The sequence below is a fragment of the Sphaerulina musiva genome, assembly GCF_000320565.1.
Source record: "Sphaerulina musiva SO2202 unplaced genomic scaffold SEPMUscaffold_13, whole genome shotgun sequence".
Lineage (NCBI taxonomy): Eukaryota > Fungi > Ascomycota > Dothideomycetes > Mycosphaerellales > Mycosphaerellaceae > Sphaerulina > Sphaerulina musiva.
In genome coordinates this window covers 390,503-407,529 of record NW_016017395.1, presented here as the reverse complement: position 1 = coordinate 407,529, position 17,027 = coordinate 390,503, and the positions used below count along the sequence as shown (strand labels likewise).

General features: G+C 51.1%; 8 protein-coding genes across 8 annotated transcripts; 4 read left to right on the top strand and 4 right to left on the bottom strand.

Annotated features, from left to right (window-relative positions):
• The first annotated feature begins 947 nt into the window (after nt 1-947).
• Nucleotides 948-4,597, top strand: SEPMUDRAFT_152335 (uncharacterized protein). The gene has a single exon (XM_016907384.1). It carries the CDS (start codon nt 1,840-1,842, stop codon nt 3,913-3,915), a length of 2,076 nt encoding a protein of 691 aa, XP_016756155.1. The 5' UTR covers nt 948-1,839; the 3' UTR covers nt 3,916-4,597.
• SEPMUDRAFT_121544 (uncharacterized protein) lies at nt 3,973-4,293 on the top strand (the record flags this gene model as incomplete). The annotated part of the gene is made up of 1 exon (XM_016901692.1): nt 3,973-4,293. The coding sequence occupies one exon, from the start codon at nt 3,973-3,975 to the stop codon at nt 4,291-4,293; it is 321 nt and encodes a 106-aa protein (XP_016756156.1).
• Nucleotides 4,598-4,994: 397 nt separating the features above from the next.
• Nucleotides 4,995-7,928, bottom strand: SEPMUDRAFT_152333 (pre-mRNA-splicing factor SLU7). The gene is made up of 2 exons (XM_016907383.1): nt 6,409-7,928; nt 4,995-5,015 (listed from the first exon to the last, which is right to left on the bottom strand). Exon 1 carries the CDS (start codon nt 7,906-7,908, stop codon nt 6,433-6,435), a length of 1,476 nt encoding a protein of 491 aa, XP_016756153.1. The 5' UTR covers nt 7,909-7,928; the 3' UTR covers nt 4,995-5,015; nt 6,409-6,432.
• On the bottom strand, nt 5,222-6,064 carry SEPMUDRAFT_145341 (uncharacterized protein; the record flags this gene model as incomplete). The annotated part of the gene is made up of 2 exons (XM_016903099.1): nt 5,222-5,269; nt 5,525-6,064. The coding sequence occupies 2 exons, from the start codon at nt 6,062-6,064 to the stop codon at nt 5,222-5,224; spliced, it is 588 nt and encodes a 195-aa protein (XP_016756154.1).
• A 350-nt stretch (nt 7,929-8,278) lies between the features above and the next one.
• On the top strand, nt 8,279-9,429 carry SEPMUDRAFT_94716 (DFP-domain-containing protein; the record flags this gene model as incomplete). Its single annotated transcript, XM_016910643.1, has 1 exon — nt 8,279-9,429. One exon carries the CDS (start codon nt 8,279-8,281, stop codon nt 9,338-9,340), a length of 1,062 nt encoding a protein of 353 aa, XP_016756152.1. The 3' UTR covers nt 9,341-9,429.
• A 325-nt stretch (nt 9,430-9,754) lies between these two features.
• On the bottom strand, nt 9,755-11,624 carry SEPMUDRAFT_152332 (uncharacterized protein). Its single transcript, XM_016907382.1, has one exon. The coding sequence runs from the start codon at nt 11,407-11,409 to the stop codon at nt 9,850-9,852; it is 1,560 nt and encodes a 519-aa protein (XP_016756151.1). The 5' UTR covers nt 11,410-11,624; the 3' UTR covers nt 9,755-9,849.
• Nucleotides 11,625-11,981: 357 nt separating this feature from the next.
• On the top strand, nt 11,982-14,744 carry SEPMUDRAFT_152331 (coenzyme Q biosynthesis Coq4). Its single transcript, XM_016907381.1, has 3 exons — nt 11,982-13,729; nt 13,808-14,109; nt 14,192-14,744. Exon 1 carries the CDS (start codon nt 12,031-12,033, stop codon nt 12,625-12,627), a length of 597 nt encoding a protein of 198 aa, XP_016756150.1. The 5' UTR covers nt 11,982-12,030; the 3' UTR covers nt 12,628-13,729; nt 13,808-14,109; nt 14,192-14,744.
• SEPMUDRAFT_159574 (MFS general substrate transporter) lies at nt 13,223-14,940 on the bottom strand (the record flags this gene model as incomplete). The annotated part of the gene is made up of 4 exons (XM_016907857.1): nt 13,223-13,712; nt 13,795-14,109; nt 14,192-14,750; nt 14,895-14,940. 4 exons carry the CDS (start codon nt 14,938-14,940, stop codon nt 13,223-13,225), a joined length of 1,410 nt encoding a protein of 469 aa, XP_016756149.1.
• Between the last annotated feature and the right edge of the window lie 2,087 nt (nt 14,941-17,027).

Genomic DNA, 17,027 nt, shown 5'->3' with positions numbered 1-17,027 from the left:
ATAGTCAGTGCCTCAATTTCCGGCCATACCTCTTAGCAAGGAAAGCGATGCCCGAATGCAAGGCATACCACCCACCATCATTCGACCAGGATGTGGCGCCGCACCGTGCGCTGGCAGCACGCTCACCTGCCCAGCTGCACTCTCTGCTGCAGGATGAGTGAGGATGATGATGATTGAATGTCAATGCCGCCGCCGTCTGGTCGTTTGTCTTTCTCTGTCTCTCTCTCTCTCCAGTCACCACTACAGGTGTACCTTACAGGTTCCTATTAACTACTCAGTCGCATGCATGGTGTCGACACGTCTGCTCCACCCTCTCGCATTACGTGCCATCGACCAGCACGAGCGACCGCGCGCACCGGCTCTCGACGAGGTAACGGCCGCAGCGTCGAACGTGTGACAAACATTGAAACCGCGGTTTGGAGCAGCAGCAGCAGCAGCATACAAACGACAAACGGACGGGAATCCGTATTTTGCCTATTAATATTACTTGCTACCTTACCTACCCTACAGTACATACCTTACCTAGGCATTGGCGCAGCGCATTCGAGCATCGATACCGACTTCACCGCCCGATCTACTCAGTCCCCCATCACAGGCACAGACAGGGAGCAGACATTGCCTGCTGAATGATTGCGACATTCCCGACTTCCGCACTGCCACGGCGTCATTGTTCAGGTATTGTACCTGGTTCCTGAAGGCTGAAGGCTGAAGGTGAATGTACCAGAGTACCAGACCTGTGTACTAGACCAGAAGACCAGTATTGCGCAGGACGGGAAAGCCAAGCTTAATGGTAGCCTCTTAGGTGAGTGACGAGTCGTTGTCGGATGCGCTGTTCGCTCGCCGCCCGTGCTGCCTGTACTTGGGTCGCTTCCTTCTTGTTCTTGTTTGAAGCTTGCCCAACCTCCCTCCAGCCACCCTTAATTCTTTCTTTGCACGCGACACTTCCACTCGCGCATCCCGTCATGACCCTTGCCCATCAAAACCACTTCTCGCCGCCGCCTTCGCTCTTTCCGTTTCCCCTGGTCCAACGATGGCTCTGGTCTCACTGTCTCTACCCCAGCGTTCTCCCAGATCTAGGTACTCATCGTCTTTCGTTTGATCCAGATCTGACGCGACTTCGCCCTGCTAGCTACCTGACCTAGCGCTTCTGGCCGACGCTGCCAGCACCCACCGCCTCAACTGCTGTTACCTACATACAGCTACCTCCGCTGCCTCTACGTCGATCCTCACCAGCCATTGGCTCTGCGCAATCCTGCGCCACCCTTCCGTTTGTGCTCCAACCCGTTGTACACTTTCTCGCGACTACTTGTGCATTCTCCAGCAGCCGTGTCGGCCATTCTCCGCGGCAACTTTAACGACCGCTACGACTTACACGATTTACACGACCAACCATCTGCGAGTGTTCCTGTTGCTGATATTTACACGTCTTCTTTGTGGACACGCGCCCTCCAAGCTTCAGCACTCGAGCGCGCACGACTGCAGCATCTCTCGCGGCCATCGAGTTCGTCTGGCAGCATTGGAAGTCGCAGTCTTCGGCGTACACCTCACTTCGAGGAGTCACGGCCATCGCGTCTGCGATCGACGTCTGTAGACGCGCCTGCTTGGACCGAACCTTCACCGGTGAACGTTCGAGAACAGAGTCCGCCGCTACGGTCACAAACGACACCACCCAAGCCGACATATCATCGCCGAGCAACCAGTGCACAATACAGTACTTCCACGCCGCACCCGGCACTGCGCATCTCGAGACGGACCCATTCCGCAATCCTCTACGCGCTTGAGGACGCGTTACGGAAGCCCAAGCTCTTCACACCGGACGAGGTCGAGGAGTACGCTCTAATGTCGGATCTCGGCGGTGGCAGTGCCGCGCGAGCATCCAATGGTGGAGCACGAACAGGCGGGCCGGTACCTGTGTCTGGTACCACTCCCATCCGAACCCCACGCGATGTCATGAGAGATCGCAATGCGCGTGAGGCCAGAAGGCAGGAACAGCAGAAAGCAGAAGAAGAAGAGGAGGAGCAGAGACGACTGGCCGAGGAGAGGATACGCAGCGCAGAGAGGAGAGCAGCTACTGTCTCTGGTGCAGCCCCAAGGTTCAGCAGCTCCTCATCGCAGTACAGCCCAGATGTACGAGCGCAGCATGGATTTGATGATCCCGCGGCTGAGAGGCGGCAGAGTAGGGTTGCCGGGGAAGTTGCAGGAACCACTATGCTTGGAGAGCCGACTGGTAGATTCAGTCAAGATCCGCCTGGCGGGGAGCGACCACAGACTGCCGTACGACCCGAACCACTTCGGCCTACGCCCGCCGCCGCGCGAAGGACACAGTCTGGTCAAGCTGGACCACGACAACCGGCACCTGCCACAACAGCTGGCGCAGCCGTAGGACCTTCGACCTCACTACCAGGAGCATCTACTGCCGAAGCCGCAAAACGGAACACGCAGTCATCCTTCCCGCACGCTTTTGAGCGATGGGAAACACTCTCCTCCCACTGGGAAGGTCTTACCTCATACTGGCTGCATAAGCTAGAGCAGAACACGGACGAGATCAGAGAGAAGGTCCCCACGGCCTCGACACTCGCTCGACAGATTACGGATCTTTCAGCAGCAGGCGCCAACCTTTTTCATGCGGTCGTAGAGCTCCAAAGGCTGCGTGCCAGTAGCGAACGCAAGTTTCAGCGATGGTTCTTTGAGACACGAGCCGATAATGAGCGGAATCGTGAACTCCAGGCAGGCATGGAGAGGCAGCTGAACATTGAACGCAAGGCACGCGAAGAGACTGCACAAAAGCAAGCGGAAGCTGCGAGTGCTGTCGAGAGTGCGAAGCGAGAAGTTGCTGAAATGAGGCGGGAGCTCATGATTAGCAAAGACGAGGCACGCCGTGCGTGGGAAGAGCTTGGCAGGCGGAATCAAGAGTCGCTAGACACTGCTCAGAGCCTTAAGGAGGGTCGAATCACTGTGGTCAGTGGAGTACAGGTGGTGCCGTATTTTGGACAGCCTAGCAGAACTGGCAGCGCAAGTCAAGGACAACGACCTGCCACCAGGGATGGGCCTCAAGCTGGCTATGCAAGCACTGGTTTTTCGGCAGGAGCGGCAGGTTTGGCAACGCCTGGTGATGATGAGAGACAATACTACCGCGAAGAGGGTCCTTCCCCAACGATCACTGATCCGTTCACCGAGAGTGGTCGACAACAACATGAGCCTGGCAAACCTTCACTTGCGCAAGGCACATACTATCCTCAGGGTAGCAGCTCAGCAGCGCAAACGGAGGTAAGCTCAGCAGCTGCACCAACTGCGCTTCATCCTGCTCAGATGCGAGAAGGTGTCCAGCCGTCCGCGACAAGCCCTGAACGTTTCTATCAGCAGGGTGGGACCGGCACTTCGTTACACTCCTCGCAAGGCGAGTCATCCAGGCCCCCTCCTGGAGCAATGATGCCGCCCCCTCGGGCAGAAAACCGTTCACAAACCCGGTCAGAGCCGGAGTCGTACATCTCGACAGAGTATGAGCTCGAGCATACAGGGTCCTTCCGTCTGGACAATCATGGCAACAAGATACCCTATGGTTCACGTCCTCAGCCATCTGCGCGAAGCGAAATTCGCAGCGAGGTGCGAAGTGTGGACAGCGAAGACGACTACGACACCGAACAGGCTGTTCGCAGAGAACGAGAGCTAGCCGCGATGTATGGTGGTGGAATGGTGCCGGAAGCGCCCTCGGTGCCGTCGTCAAGTGCTGCGGCAATGGCTTCTGGATATGTGCCCACGACAGGTCCAGATCCGCCAGATTACGAAGGCGCTGGCTACGAGGACTATCAACAACAAGCCCCATATCAAATGCAAGGCCGGCATCACCATCCCACCCGATTGAGTGATGTACTGGAAGAAGAGGAAGAACGAAGTAGTCGACGCACTGGAGATTAGCCATCTTCTTCACTGCCGACCACTTCGACCTTGGAAAGCGAGAGTCAGGCGCAAAAGATGACTTGGAGAAAAGCTGCGAATGCAGCAGTGGCTGACGCTGATGTCCATGCGCACGGTGATGTTCAGCGCAAGTGTATGAGCTGGCAGGATGCTGTCAAGGCCGGAACGCAACGAGCAGCAACAACAGCACCTTCCTCCTCGAGGAGAAGAGTGATTGTAAATGACCCTCGAGAGCTGTTGATGAGCTGGCAAGAGGCCGTGCGGACTGGACCCAGCAGAGAACCACGTTCAGCTCCATGGTCCAGGAGTGGCAGTTTCAGCAATCTGTTGAAGCCATCGTCTTTGCGTGTGCATGGAAGAAGCAAAACGTCGGGTTGAACCTGGACGCTGATGTGCACATGGATTTCCCTTTTTTGTTCGCTGTTTTGGCATGTCACTGGCACCAAGCTACATGTTGTTTTCCCTTGCATAGCGAACGGTGCATTTTCGGGAGCGAAGGCTTCCTAGCGAGCAGCAGCACGAGATACCTCTTGAAAGCGAGCGAGCATGGGTGGATGATTTTTGCATAGAGAGTGAGTGGGAAAGAGAGAGAGAGAGCAAACAGAGTACAGATGCTACAATTCGGAAGCAACTAAAGTAGTTCGATAATGTGTACTTTTTTGTGTAAGAGATAAAACAATTAATGTGTTGTTGATAATATTTGAAACGCTTTTCAACTTTCAAGCAATCTTTCTTTCTTGCCGAAACGGTTTGTTGGCCGTTTCGTCTTTTTTCTCCTTTTCCTTCTCCTTCTCCTTCTTCTTCTTCTTCTTCTTCTTCTTCTTCTTCTTCTTCTTCTTCTTCTTCTTCTTCTTCTTCTTCTTCTTCTCCTTCTTCTTTACGACCCCAATACAAACTGCCTCCTTCACACCGGTCTAAAAACATCATAAAATGGACAGAGTATCGAGGATGCATGTCAAATGAATAAGTGGATTTTCCTCGAGCGGCTTTTTCTTTTGGTTGGTTAAGAAGGGAAGAGCTAGGGGAGAGGGGGGATAGGATTAAAACAAAAGGAGATGGGACGAGTTGCAAGCTAGCGGCTTTTTTTTTTCTTTTATTTTTTTTGGCTGGCTGGCTGGCTGGCTGGTTCGCTGGTTTGGGACCTGAGAACTGAAAAATGAGAAGACAATGAGGGGTTAGTCTTTTGGAGGGCATGTAGTTGGCGGTTGGGAGAGAGGTAGGGTCAGTTAGAATAGATTAGGGTATCTTAGGAACAAAATGGTAGGAGGAGAGTGAGAGTAGTGAGGTAGATGGTTTAAAAAAAAATTCATTCAAACTTCTCCCACTTGAGAATCGCTCTTGTTTTTGTTCCGTCCTATTGTTTTCCGCAGAGGGGAATTTTTTATGGTTGGTTAGTTGGAAAGTTGGAGAGTTGAGAGTTGAGAGTTCAGTGTGAGAAAAAGAAAAGAAGATATTGCCCGTCTTCCCAAATAAAAGGAAAGACGAAAGAAAAAAAGGGGGGAAAGGAAAGGAAAGGGAAGAAAGGAATCCAATCCAACCAACGCCAGCCAGCCAGCAGCAGCCGGCAGTGAAAGAAAAGAAAAAAAAGAGAAACTCCAATATTACATACCTCCATAATCCAATCCTGTTTCGGCTCCAATATCATATAATAAGACTTTTCTTCCTCCTCCCCACCACCACCACCATCACTGCCACTATCACCATCACTCTTCTTCTTCTTCCTCTCCATCTCCTCAAAAACCACTTTCCTCTCCTGAACCCCTCCAATCAAATTCGAATCCGAACTAACTTCCACCACAGTCCGCCAATACAATTCCTCTTCCCCATTATCTTCTCCTCCACCTCCCCTCCGATATAATTTCAAATACCCACAATACATCGCTAACCCACCATTTACATTCACATGATCCTCCTTCTTTTTGTCACTCGCAACATCACGATCCGGAACAGCAGCAATATGAACAGCTAACCAACCCCGAGGAGAAATGTATAGTCGTCCGAGAGGTGTGGCACCGTGTGGTTGGGCGAGAAGTTTTGGGGGGTGGGATTTGGAGAAGAGGTTGAAGGAGAGACATTTCCAGCCGCCGGAGATGAGGGGGCTGTAGAGGGTCCAGAGGTTTTTTTCTTCTTGTTTTTCTTCTGCTGGCATTATGTGAGAATTTGGGATGGGTGTTTTGGGGTTTGGGTGGTAATTTGTGGGTTGGTTTGGATTTAATGATGATAATGAGTGATGTTGTTGCTGCTTACCTTGCTTCATGTGGTGAAGCTTACCTTACCTAGTTACTGTTGATGTACTTACTGGACCTGGGGGCCTGTTGGTTCTACTCCGCTCGAGTAGCCTCGGTTGGAAGCTGAAGCTTTGTTGCTTTGATGTGAGTAGTCGCCTCACGTTATTGTTCTAACAGAGGCTCGGCAGTTGCATGTTCGATCTGAGATCATCTGACTTGCTGACGAGACAGAGGATCGATGATACTGGTAGTACGTCAAGGACGTACCATACAGACGTTGATTCTGTATTCAAAGACCTAGCAACTCATCCTTGCCCAGCATTTTCGCCATGGGGTCATTAGCATTTGTCTTTTCACGTCGATACTTCTCCATCTCGGCTTCAGTGACACCGCCAGCTTGCAGCTCTTCCATCCTCCTTCGACTTTCGTCCTGTATCTGTTTCTCAGGTCGATCCACACCATTCGGGATATGCTTTTCTTCCCTTGCCTCTTCGGCTGCCGCAGTCTCTCCATCAACTTCCACCGGTGTAGCCTCAATCATCAGACCTCGTGAAAACTGCTCTGACTCCTCATGCGCCCGTTTCCCTTCTTCACCAGTACAAAAGCTGTTCTTCACCACACTATGACAGCATTGGTACCCCCACTGCCCTTCTTTCCACCAGCTTCCAAAGACACTCGTATGGTTGTTGAGGTAGACATCTTCGGGATACATGCTCTTCTCCTTCTTCTCCGCCTCTCCTTTGATCCTTCCTCGTTCATCGTATTCGACATATCGCTCATTACTCGTGATACCCGTAGCAGCCAATTGCGCAGTCTTGTTGGAAGTGGAAGTATCCTGCACACCATACTTCTCCGCCAACATCTTCTTCTTTGCCTCAGCCTTTTGGATGTCTTCTTCAGCTTTACGTTTGCGTTTCAGTTGCGCTTCGGTGGGATTTGCTTGAATATGGATCTTATCCTTGTCGCCTCTCTCTTGTGTCTCCCAAGCATATGTCGAAGCCTTTTCGAATTCGCCAGCATCTCCACTCTGTTTGCCCGCAAAGCCATCGTCGGCATCAAGGCTGTTCGGATCGCCACCTTTGTTTTCAAGCATCCTCCGCGTTTTGGGGTCATACTTCGTACTTTCCAGGTCCAGGTTCACCAGGTATTTGGCCGTATCTTCTCGCAATCGTAAATTCCGTGTGGAAGTAGCTTGTTTCCTGCCCATATCCGTTTCCGCCTCATATTTATCCCCGTCCTCATCACCCTCCTCATCTTCTTCCTCGCCATTTTCCTTCTTCGCAGCCTGCCGCCTAATCGCCTCGACAGCCTCGTAATCCTCGATGACCTCCCGATACTCGCTGGCGTCGAACCCATTCCACCGATCTCTCTTCGCATCCCACCCCAACTCGACCTTTCCCACCACTTCGTCAGCCTGAATGTCCTTGCCCGTCCACCTCGCGCCCTTTTTCCTCTTTCTCTGTAGACAGTCCTTTTCCTTGTGAGACATGCTCCCGCAGTTCTCGCATGCGCCTTTGCGGTATTTGGTCGCTGCGGGACCCTTTTTGGAACCGCGCTCGTACCATTGTGCGGCAGCGAGAGAGTCCTTTTCTTTTTGGGAATCGTTTTGGAGACGCTGATGGAGGAGGTAGTCGGCGTCGGAGGAGACGGTGGAGTCGTCGATGTAGAAGGGCTTTTTGGCGATGAAGGAGGGGATGTATTCGTTGCGGTCGTTGCTCTTCGGCGTGTCTTTCTTCGTGGAGCCTGAGGCTGGATTGGGAGGCATTTTGAGGCAGTTTGACTTGGGTGGTGGGAAGTGTGTTGGAGATGGAGGTTGAGTGGTCCATAGAGTGAGCGCCTGTGGTATGGAACAAATGATTACATAATACACTTCAGCTGTTCTCATTTCTCACGGTGGAGAATCAATACTGCACTGCACTAGTCTAAGACCGACCACCACATCACCTCAGATCCCCTCGACACCTTCTCCTCCCCCGGCGCAATGGATCAGCATCCTCCGCCCTCTGCCACTCCTCCGCTGCTGACCCAAGACGACCTGAGGCCCCCCGGATGAGGAGACGATTCAAGACTCGGTCCATCACCACGCAGAACACAGTCCTGGCCCTGTGATTTGGCCTGTTATCAAGACCGACAGCATGGAATACTTCACTGCGAACCCCAGTCCCCCTTCCTTGGACCAACACCTCACATCCGCCAAAGCATTCATCTCCCAACATGCTTCAGCATATCGCCGCGTGGCCCTCGTCACATCTGGAGGCACCACAGTCCCCTTGGAGAACCAAACCGTTCGTTTCATCGACAACTTCTCCGCCGGAACCCGAGGCGCAACCTCCGCAGAATACTTTCTCGCCAACGGATATGCCGTGATTTTCCTTCACCGGCAATTCAGCTTATTGCCTTATTCTCGCCACTACTCTCACTCGACGAATTGCTTTCTCGATTACATGTCCTATTCGGAAGATGGCCCTGTGGCGGTACAGAGTCGATATCAGGATGAAATGGGCAAAGTTCTGAGAGAATATAGGAAAGTCAAAAAGGACGGTCTATTGCTGTTACTACCTTTTGTCACTGTCAACGACTACTTGTGGCATTTAAAAAGTCTGGCCGAGCTGATGCAACCGCTGGGGAGCGATGGCTTGTTCTACTTGGCCGCAGCTGTGAGCGATTTCTTCGTGCCGGCAGAGAAAATGGTCGAACACAAAATCCAGAGTTCCGAAGACTTTAATAATACTGCCACGGCCGCAAAAACCAAAAACGGAGGCCCGGGAACACCCAAGCAGCCCGCGGCACACATGGAAGGAAAACTCCTCAAAATCGACCTCGATCCCGTCCCCAAATTCCTCAAACTCCTCGTCGACGGATGGGCGCCCAGAGCGATGATAGTCTCATTCAAACTCGAAACCGATCCTTCTCTCTTACGAGAAAAATGTGCGTATGCCCTCAAAAAGTATGCGCATCATCTTGTCATTGGCAATATGCTCAACACCAGAAAATATGAAGTGCTCTTCGTCTCTGCAGGCGGAGGAGAGAAATGGATTCGAGTGCCGCAAGCGGAAGAGGGTAAAAAAGAGTCCGTGGAGATTGAAAGTTTGATTATACCAGAAGTCGCAAAATTGCATACGCATTTGATTGAGCATGGAGATCCGAGGAGGTTGAGTCAGGAGTCTTCTGGTGCGGAGAAACCGATGTTTGAGTAGCCAAGGTAGGTAAGATTAAGTGGTAGTTAGCGAAAGGGAACACGAGGACATGGAAGCGAAGATGGGAAGGTCTACAATGTCTAGGTACGAGGAAGCTTTTTTCTTCTTTGATGAGCGTGAATACTTTTACCTCTGCGTGGTGGTATACAACGATAGACTCTCTAGACAAGAGCGGTATGGTTGTATTAAAGCTTCGGCCCGCTTCGTGCAGTAGACTACGCCAAATATGATCTTAGACGGTGGCGCGAGTGAACACATTTTCCCCTACTCTGACGTACGGCACACCCTACCTCCTACCCCCAGGAAATGTAGGATACCCTCTTTGTGGGGGGGTTCTGTGGGCCACTACCTTATGTAACATTCGTTGTTCGACAACAAGAAAGGAAGCAATCAAGCGAATGTACAATATATGAGGTTGTAATTCCCAAAAGTCCTCTCCGCAAAACACCCCAGATCGTGAAATGTACAATACAATACCTTACATTTGAACCTCATCCTAGCACATGTACCTACTCGCGATTCACATCCCTTTTCTGCATCGGAACCTCACTCTCATACTCTCTCTGAGACATCAACGCTTTACCCACCACCACCTGCATTATCGCGTAATTGACAATCGCTTTGATGTTCATCTCCTCTCCGCGCTTGATGATATACCCGTTGATATACTCGATTTCCGTCTGTGCGCCTCGGCGAACATCCGCGAGCATGGACGAAATGTTATCGCGAGTTTGATTCGCCACACTCACGACCAAGGTCTCCAGTCTCTCGGCGGAGAAGCGGTTGGGCACGTTGGGGATACCTCGTAATTCGGGCAGACTGCGAATGATGAGGGAGGTTTCGGCTATCATGAGACGCATGGTGCGGGTGAGAGCGAAAGTGTATAAAATTGTGCCATTCCGGTTGTCGAGGAGGGCTGTGAGGGGGTTGAGGACGGAATTGATGGCGACCTTTTCGAGTTGGAGTTGAAAGAGTTCGAGAGGCGTAAAAGCTACACATTGGAGCACGGGGGCCCGAGTCAAAGTCCGAACGATGTAGCGTCCTGTGGGCTGAAGTTCGTTCACGTCTTTCTCGTCGAGTTTGCCAGGGTTCTCGGTTCCGTAGCCTGTGGGCGTTGCGGGGCGAGAGTGAGATTTAGGGGGCACAACAGCTCCGAGGGCGATTGTGCCGTGACCTGCGTGTACGACAAAGAAAGGGTCTGCGAGGGCTTTCTGGAGGGGGACGTTGGCGCCGTGAGTGACGATGCCCTGAAGGTACTGCGGTCGAGTGGACTCGTCGGGGAAAAGAGTCGTGTTGATGTCGTCTATGACCCCCATGCCGTTCTGAAGAAAGCAGATAGTGGTATCTTTGGTGATGCGGTGTCTGAGTGCGGCGAGAGCGGCGACAGTGCGGATCGTCTTGGTGCAGACAATGAGGTTGTGGATGGGCTCATCGGACGTGGGATAGTCTCCTGGCTGGGGTTTGCGAGAGGGTGATTGTGGTTCTTCTGCTGCAACGGGCTTGGAATCCACCTTCTTTTCTTGTGCCTCCTCCTCTCCATCCGGCTTTGCGCTTTCTCGCTGCTGGTCTGCGACAATCTTGGCGACTTGATGCGGCTTCAGCCCGGTCTGATCTGACAAACTGTAGACATCGGGTTTTCCTTCTTGGAGCACGTTTCCATATTGCACGCGTGCCTCTGGGGCCAGCTCCACGTCGAATCCTCCCCTTGGGACAGTGAACTCCCCATCCTGTACGGTGATGACCTTCGAGCTCCAATTCCACGCCTGCAGCAGCTTATATCGATGAAAGATGAGCGTCACGGGAGGCGGATCTGGTATTCCTCTCAGAGAATGCGCGACCAGCTTCCCAATGCTTCCCGTGCCGACAATGTGGATGCGCCGGGGCACATTCTTCTGAGCGGCGTACTGTCTGTCCGCCGGAGACATGGCTGCCCTCAACGCCTCCATCGTCCTCGCATCCACCTGCTCTTCTGCGACTCCCCCCTCTCCTCCACCTCCACCGCCTTCGCCTCTGCCACTGCCGCTTCCCATTGCATGCTGTTCTTCTTGGGCTTTTGCTTTCGTGGCCATTTTGCGTCTGCTCCACCACGAGTGGTATGGCGCGTCGGAGAGTGTTTTGACCCCACGGCCCACCTCAATGCTACCTCTGCAGCATTTTCTGTATTGCCTCGGTATCCCGCGAGGGAGACGGTATAGCGACTGGAAAGACAGATTGACTACTGGATCATTCCCCTACCAGTGCTTTGTGATTTCTGATGTCCGTGCCGATGGAGGTCGAGAAATGCTGTCCCGATATGTATTGCAAGGAGGAAAGTATTGTCGTCACAATTCCCCATTTGACTTTTGACCCGCTAGCGCCGCATTGTATTCCACTTCACTTTACTTTCACATGCACATGCACATCCTCCACTGAAACTGACTTCCAACCTTGGACCGGGTAGAATGCCTCCCACTACGACAATGAAGGCCATCCTCTCCCTTCCCCCAACACTCCGCTCGCGCACATTCAGTGTCCTCTCCCGCCCCGCTCCAAACTATCCCGGACATGTCCCTCTCACTCTCATCGAACGCGGCGCCCTTGCCATCGGCTCCGCATTTGGCTCTTTGAAAGATCCCTACCGACACGACTTGATCGCTGCCCTCGGCGAAGCCACTGCCAAACCCTACTTCATCTCTCGCCTACGGAAAGCCATGCTCGCACATCCAGATGGTCGGCGTATCCTCCGCGATCGTCCGCGCATCACCAGCCAAACGATCAGTCTAGAGAAATTACGGACATTTCCTGAAAACAGTGTGGGAAGAGCTTATGCAGCTTGGCTAGATCGCGAAGGTGTCACGCCGGATACGAGGGATCAGGTTCGGTATATCGACGACCCTGAGGAGGCGTACGTAATGCAGAGATATAGAGAGACACATGACTTCACGCATGCCATCACGGGCTTGCCGGTGATTATTGAAGGAGAGTTGGCGATTAAGGCTTTTGAATTTACGAATACGTTGTTGCCGATGACGGGTTTGTCGCTGGCTGCTGTGGTGAGGTTGAAGGCTGTGGAGAGGAAACGCTTCTTTGACATTTATCTGCCTTGGGCGTTGAGGAATGGGCTGAAGGCGGAGGAGGTCGTAAATGTCTACTGGGAAGAGGAATTGGAAACAGATGTGGGGGTGCTGAGGAATAGATTGGGGATCGAGATGCCGCCAGATTTGAGGGAGATGAGGAAGGCGTTAAGGGAGGAGAGGAAGCGGGAGAGGATGGAGAGGGAGAAACTTGGTGCAATCAAAGAGGCTTGAGAGAGCACTGGATCCTTCTCATGCTGATTGAAGCGAGGGAAACGCTGGACAAGTGATCAGCGTTCAAAGTCAGAGCATTGAAGCATTCAACGAGATCGAGCGATGCAGGAAGCCTCTGGATACCGAAGGACTACATGTGATAAAGCTGCTGTGCTCAAAATACTACCAGTTCGAAGTCTTTTGGGCCTCACTGTCACGCTTTTCCGCGACTGTCAAACGGAGAGATAATGCACCCCTCATTTGGAGCCATCTTCAGTTCCTGCGTTTCGAGTGCTGCAAGATCACAGCTCGGCTGATTACTTCAGAATGCAGGATCAGATGGCTCACCACGGAGACACCATGCTGAATTCAGCGAGCGCGCTTTGCTTTGAGTACGACGAGGGTTGTATGGTGCTATCGACTAGACATCTGGCAACGCATGATGAGGCAGGGAGAAAGAGGCACGCGGAGCTCAAAGCATTGCTGATACTTACCTTCCTCGCGTAGACGCTTTTTTGCCTCATCGGCATTTGCTTCCACCGTCCCCTCTCAAAAGCAACTCAGATGACATTCTTACCACAACAATATTACTCGCAAGATTCATCTAGCAAGTACCTCAGGCCTTGGTCTCCATGATCTTGTCCTCGCCTTGGGCTTCCAATTCATGATGCACTGCGCCACCTTTCTCCTCCTCACTCGGGACTCCTCCATCACTTCCCGCTTCAACATCCTTACGTGGCAACGTTCCCTTCATTCCAATCTCCGCTGAGCCAAGCTTATCAGCAGGATCCCTATAAGATGGTACAAAGTTCACCGCAAATGGATATGCCCAAGCAAGCAAGAAGAACGCTAGCGCAACAGACATCGCGCGTGCAGTCCCGACTTGATCTGCGGCTGCGCCTAGTGCTGGAGGTACCACAGCTCCACCACAGACTCCTCCCACGATCCAGCCGGACCCACGCTTGCTATGACGGCCAAGACCGCGCATGCCGAGGGCTACGATGGTGGGGAAGCATATGGACTCGAAGAATAGGACAATATAGAGCATTGCAATCCCCGCGTTTCCATGTTTTAGCCCGATTGCTGGCGAGACGAAAACGATACAGCTGTGGGATTTGACCAGGTCAGTTTGACATATTCCTTCCACGTTGGCCCAGAGTCTGGGAGAAGGCTTGCTTGCATGCTTACCCCGTCATATAAGCCAAGAAAATCCATCTTGGTTTGAAGTATTTCATCAATGCCACGCCGACGAAACGTCCCAGAGTAAAAGTCCCTTGCGCACCTGCAAGAAGTCTCGACGCTGCGACATCGGATCTCCCCGCTTCGTGGGCGTAATTGATGAAATACGAGGCGATGCCGACTTGTGCGCCCACGTAGCAGAATTGTGTGAAAGCCGCGTGGAAGAGTCGGTGCTGTTTCCAGAAAGATTGTTCATTGTCGCCAGCGTGAGTTTCCTCGACTTGGTAAGCCATGTCCGCATCTGTGATTTCTGGAATCGGGGAGCTGTAGAATGAAAGTATCGTCAGAACCATTATCATCATCATAACGAAGAAAAGAAAAAGGTCAGTCAGTCAGTTCAACTTACAAATAAAACACCACCGACAGTCCAAACACAAAACACGCAATGGCGAGATACACCCATTGCACCGTCTTCAACGAATCCGTATTATCATCCACCTTCTTAAAAAAGACATACGACCCCAACACCGGCGCCACCACAGTCCCCACCCCATTAAACGCCTGAGAAAAATTGATCCGAATCTCCGCATACCTCGGCGGTCCACAGACGGTAATATACGGATTCGCAGCCGTCTCGAGCGAGCCCAAACCATTTCCAATGATGAAAATTGCCGCGCAAAACCCTCCAAACGACTTGTGCAGAATGCACGGCCACGCCACGAGGGCTCCAATGCCGTACAAACACAATCCCCAAATGAAGACGACTTTGTAGCCGTAGTGGCGTAGCAGCCAGTTGGCGTGGCCCAGAGATGCGAGTGGGTAGGCGCCGAAGTAGGCGGCTTGCAAGCCGGAGGATCGCGCGCGAGTGATTCCGAGGGTGTTTTGGAAGTGTTTGTTGAGGGTGTCGAGGAGGCCGTAGGAGAAGCCCCAGAGGAAGAAGAGGATTGTTACTAGGCAGAGGGGATCTAAAAGTCGGAGGGAGGATTAGTTTTTTTTTTTTTGTTCTGTTCTCTTTTTTTTTTTGGTTTACACTTTTTTTTATGTTCTCTGGGTGAGGTGTTGCGTCGTACAAATTGATTGCCGCAGTGTAAGCTCCGAAGCTTTCGTACGGCTCGCATTTCCCGTCTTGAGGGATTGTTTTTTGAAAATCGTCATTGTAAAACCACCAAAAGAGAAAATAAAAGGGGGGGAAGATCTTGTGTTGTGGGCTTGGTATTTCCCGCGTCGCGACACACACTCTCTCTCTCGCACTCACACGCGACCAAGGCGTGAATGAAGCAGCAGCCAAATAGTCCCAGTAAGCTGCGACAAGATGAGACGAGAAAAGAGATAGAGATGTGGAGCTGGGAGGAGGGTAGAGAGAGAGGGGTAAGAGAGAGATACTTAGATCAACTACATGTATGTAAGGTCAGGTATATAAGGTATGTATCGATAAAAAGTCCCCAACCCATCGTGACCCATTCTGAGCACATCGATGTATCTCTTCGCTTCGCTTCCACCCACATCCCCCCTTGTCCCATCCATTATCCCCTCGAACACTTGATTGCCCCCAGGTCAGCTAGGGCTGGCTTTTCTTTTTTATATAAGCTTCTCACATGGCTGCCCGACAGGCTGGTTCTCGTCTGTTCGTCTCACGTCGATTCGTCGAATTTTGTATTCCTTCTCGTTCACGAGTGATTTGAATTTTTTTTATTTTTTCATACGTTGATTCCTTGTTTCCATGCTGTGCCATCTACTGACTACATACTGTATGTACATAGTTACATACTACTACGGTTAGGTTGTTGTTACAGAAACTTTAAAACCTCGCATACCTATATGAGTCGCATAAGAGAGAGAGAGAGAGAGAGAACGTAGGTTGTTTGTTGGTTTCCCATTCAATAATCCTTGCGCATCACGTTCTTCTTTCTCTCTCGTGTGCGTGCAGCGTGTGCAGCGTGCGTGTGAGCATGTGTATACTAGGTACTAGGGTCTTATTAAACTACACCCTAGGTTACATCCGGGGGTTTTTTTATTTTGCGGAGACCCCGCGTAGAGGAGGCCATGCATTACACCCTTGAGGGTACCTTGAGGTTTTTTTAAATTCTGCTCGCCCGCCCTGCATTTTATTTTTGTTTGGGCCTTTCGGGAGATGATTTGGGCGAGAGAGCCGAAATAGGGGGGGAGAGGGGCGGATGATGTTTTGAGGTTGTTTGATTGAGCGGGAAGGATTTATTATACTGCTATACTGCCGTTACGAAGTAACCGTACTATGCCCAAAATGCTCGCAAAATAGGTAATATACCTAAAACACACTCAAATCAGTACTAGAAAGCGGCGATCGATGCCTTACAACCTGCTTTGCAACGTATCGTTACGTCTATATCGATACTCGGGGTATTGCTGTCGCTATTATAAGTACGCTGTCTCTAAGTTTAAGATCGCGTATATACGTAACAGATCGCGAATCCGCGCGATAGTAATAGCGATAGCGACATCTCGAATATCGATATAGACGTAATAGTAGGTTATAAAGCGGACTATAAGGTAAAGATAGCTATCTGCTACAACTAATTTAAGTGTGTTTACATAATACTACGTCTGGATTTTAAGGTATAGGGTATAGTACGGTTACTTCGTATTAGCAATATTTAAGGCAGGTAGCTATAAATGTTTGTTATTTGTAAGTATATACTATTTAGTAGGTAGATAGTTGTTAGGTAGTATATAAAGAGCTAGTACTATCGCGCTACTAAGAGGAAGGAAGGGAGAAAAAGGAGAGGAGATATTTATATATATATATATATAGCAGCGAGAGTTAAGGGACAGGACGATCTTAAAGGACGATTCGGAAGTAACTAAGCAGTAGGCATCCGGATAACTAAGCCTCGGCGCGGATTAACGTTAGCTCCGGCTAAATATTACTTATATATATATATATTAACTACCTACGTAAAGTACTATTCAATACTATATAATCTACTACTTTATAGCCTATAAAGCGCGTTTAACGACCTCTAGCCCCGTTACCCTCGACTATACGTCCGTTACCGTTACCGCTACTATTACCGCTACCGTTACCGCTACTATTACCGCTACCGTTACTATTACCGGACGCTAAACCGTTAGTCTCGACTAATTTACTATATATAATACTATAACCGCGACCGCGACTACGGCCGCGCGGACGTCTACGGCCGTATCTATAGCTACGGCTACGTACTAGCTCGGTAGTATTAACCTCTACTAACTTATTACTTACA

Coding starts and splice junctions, on each gene's coding strand:
- SEPMUDRAFT_152332 (XM_016907382.1), bottom strand. CDS start 11,409: ATGGCCACGAAAGCAAAAGCCCAAGAAGAACAGCATGCAATGGGAAGC.
- SEPMUDRAFT_152331 (XM_016907381.1), top strand. CDS start 12,031: ATGCTCGCACATCCAGATGGTCGGCGTATCCTCCGCGATCGTCCGCGC.
- SEPMUDRAFT_152333 (XM_016907383.1), bottom strand. CDS start 7,908: ATGCCTCCCAATCCAGCCTCAGGCTCCACGAAGAAAGACACGCCGAAG.
- SEPMUDRAFT_152335 (XM_016907384.1), top strand. CDS start 1,840: ATGTCGGATCTCGGCGGTGGCAGTGCCGCGCGAGCATCCAATGGTGGA.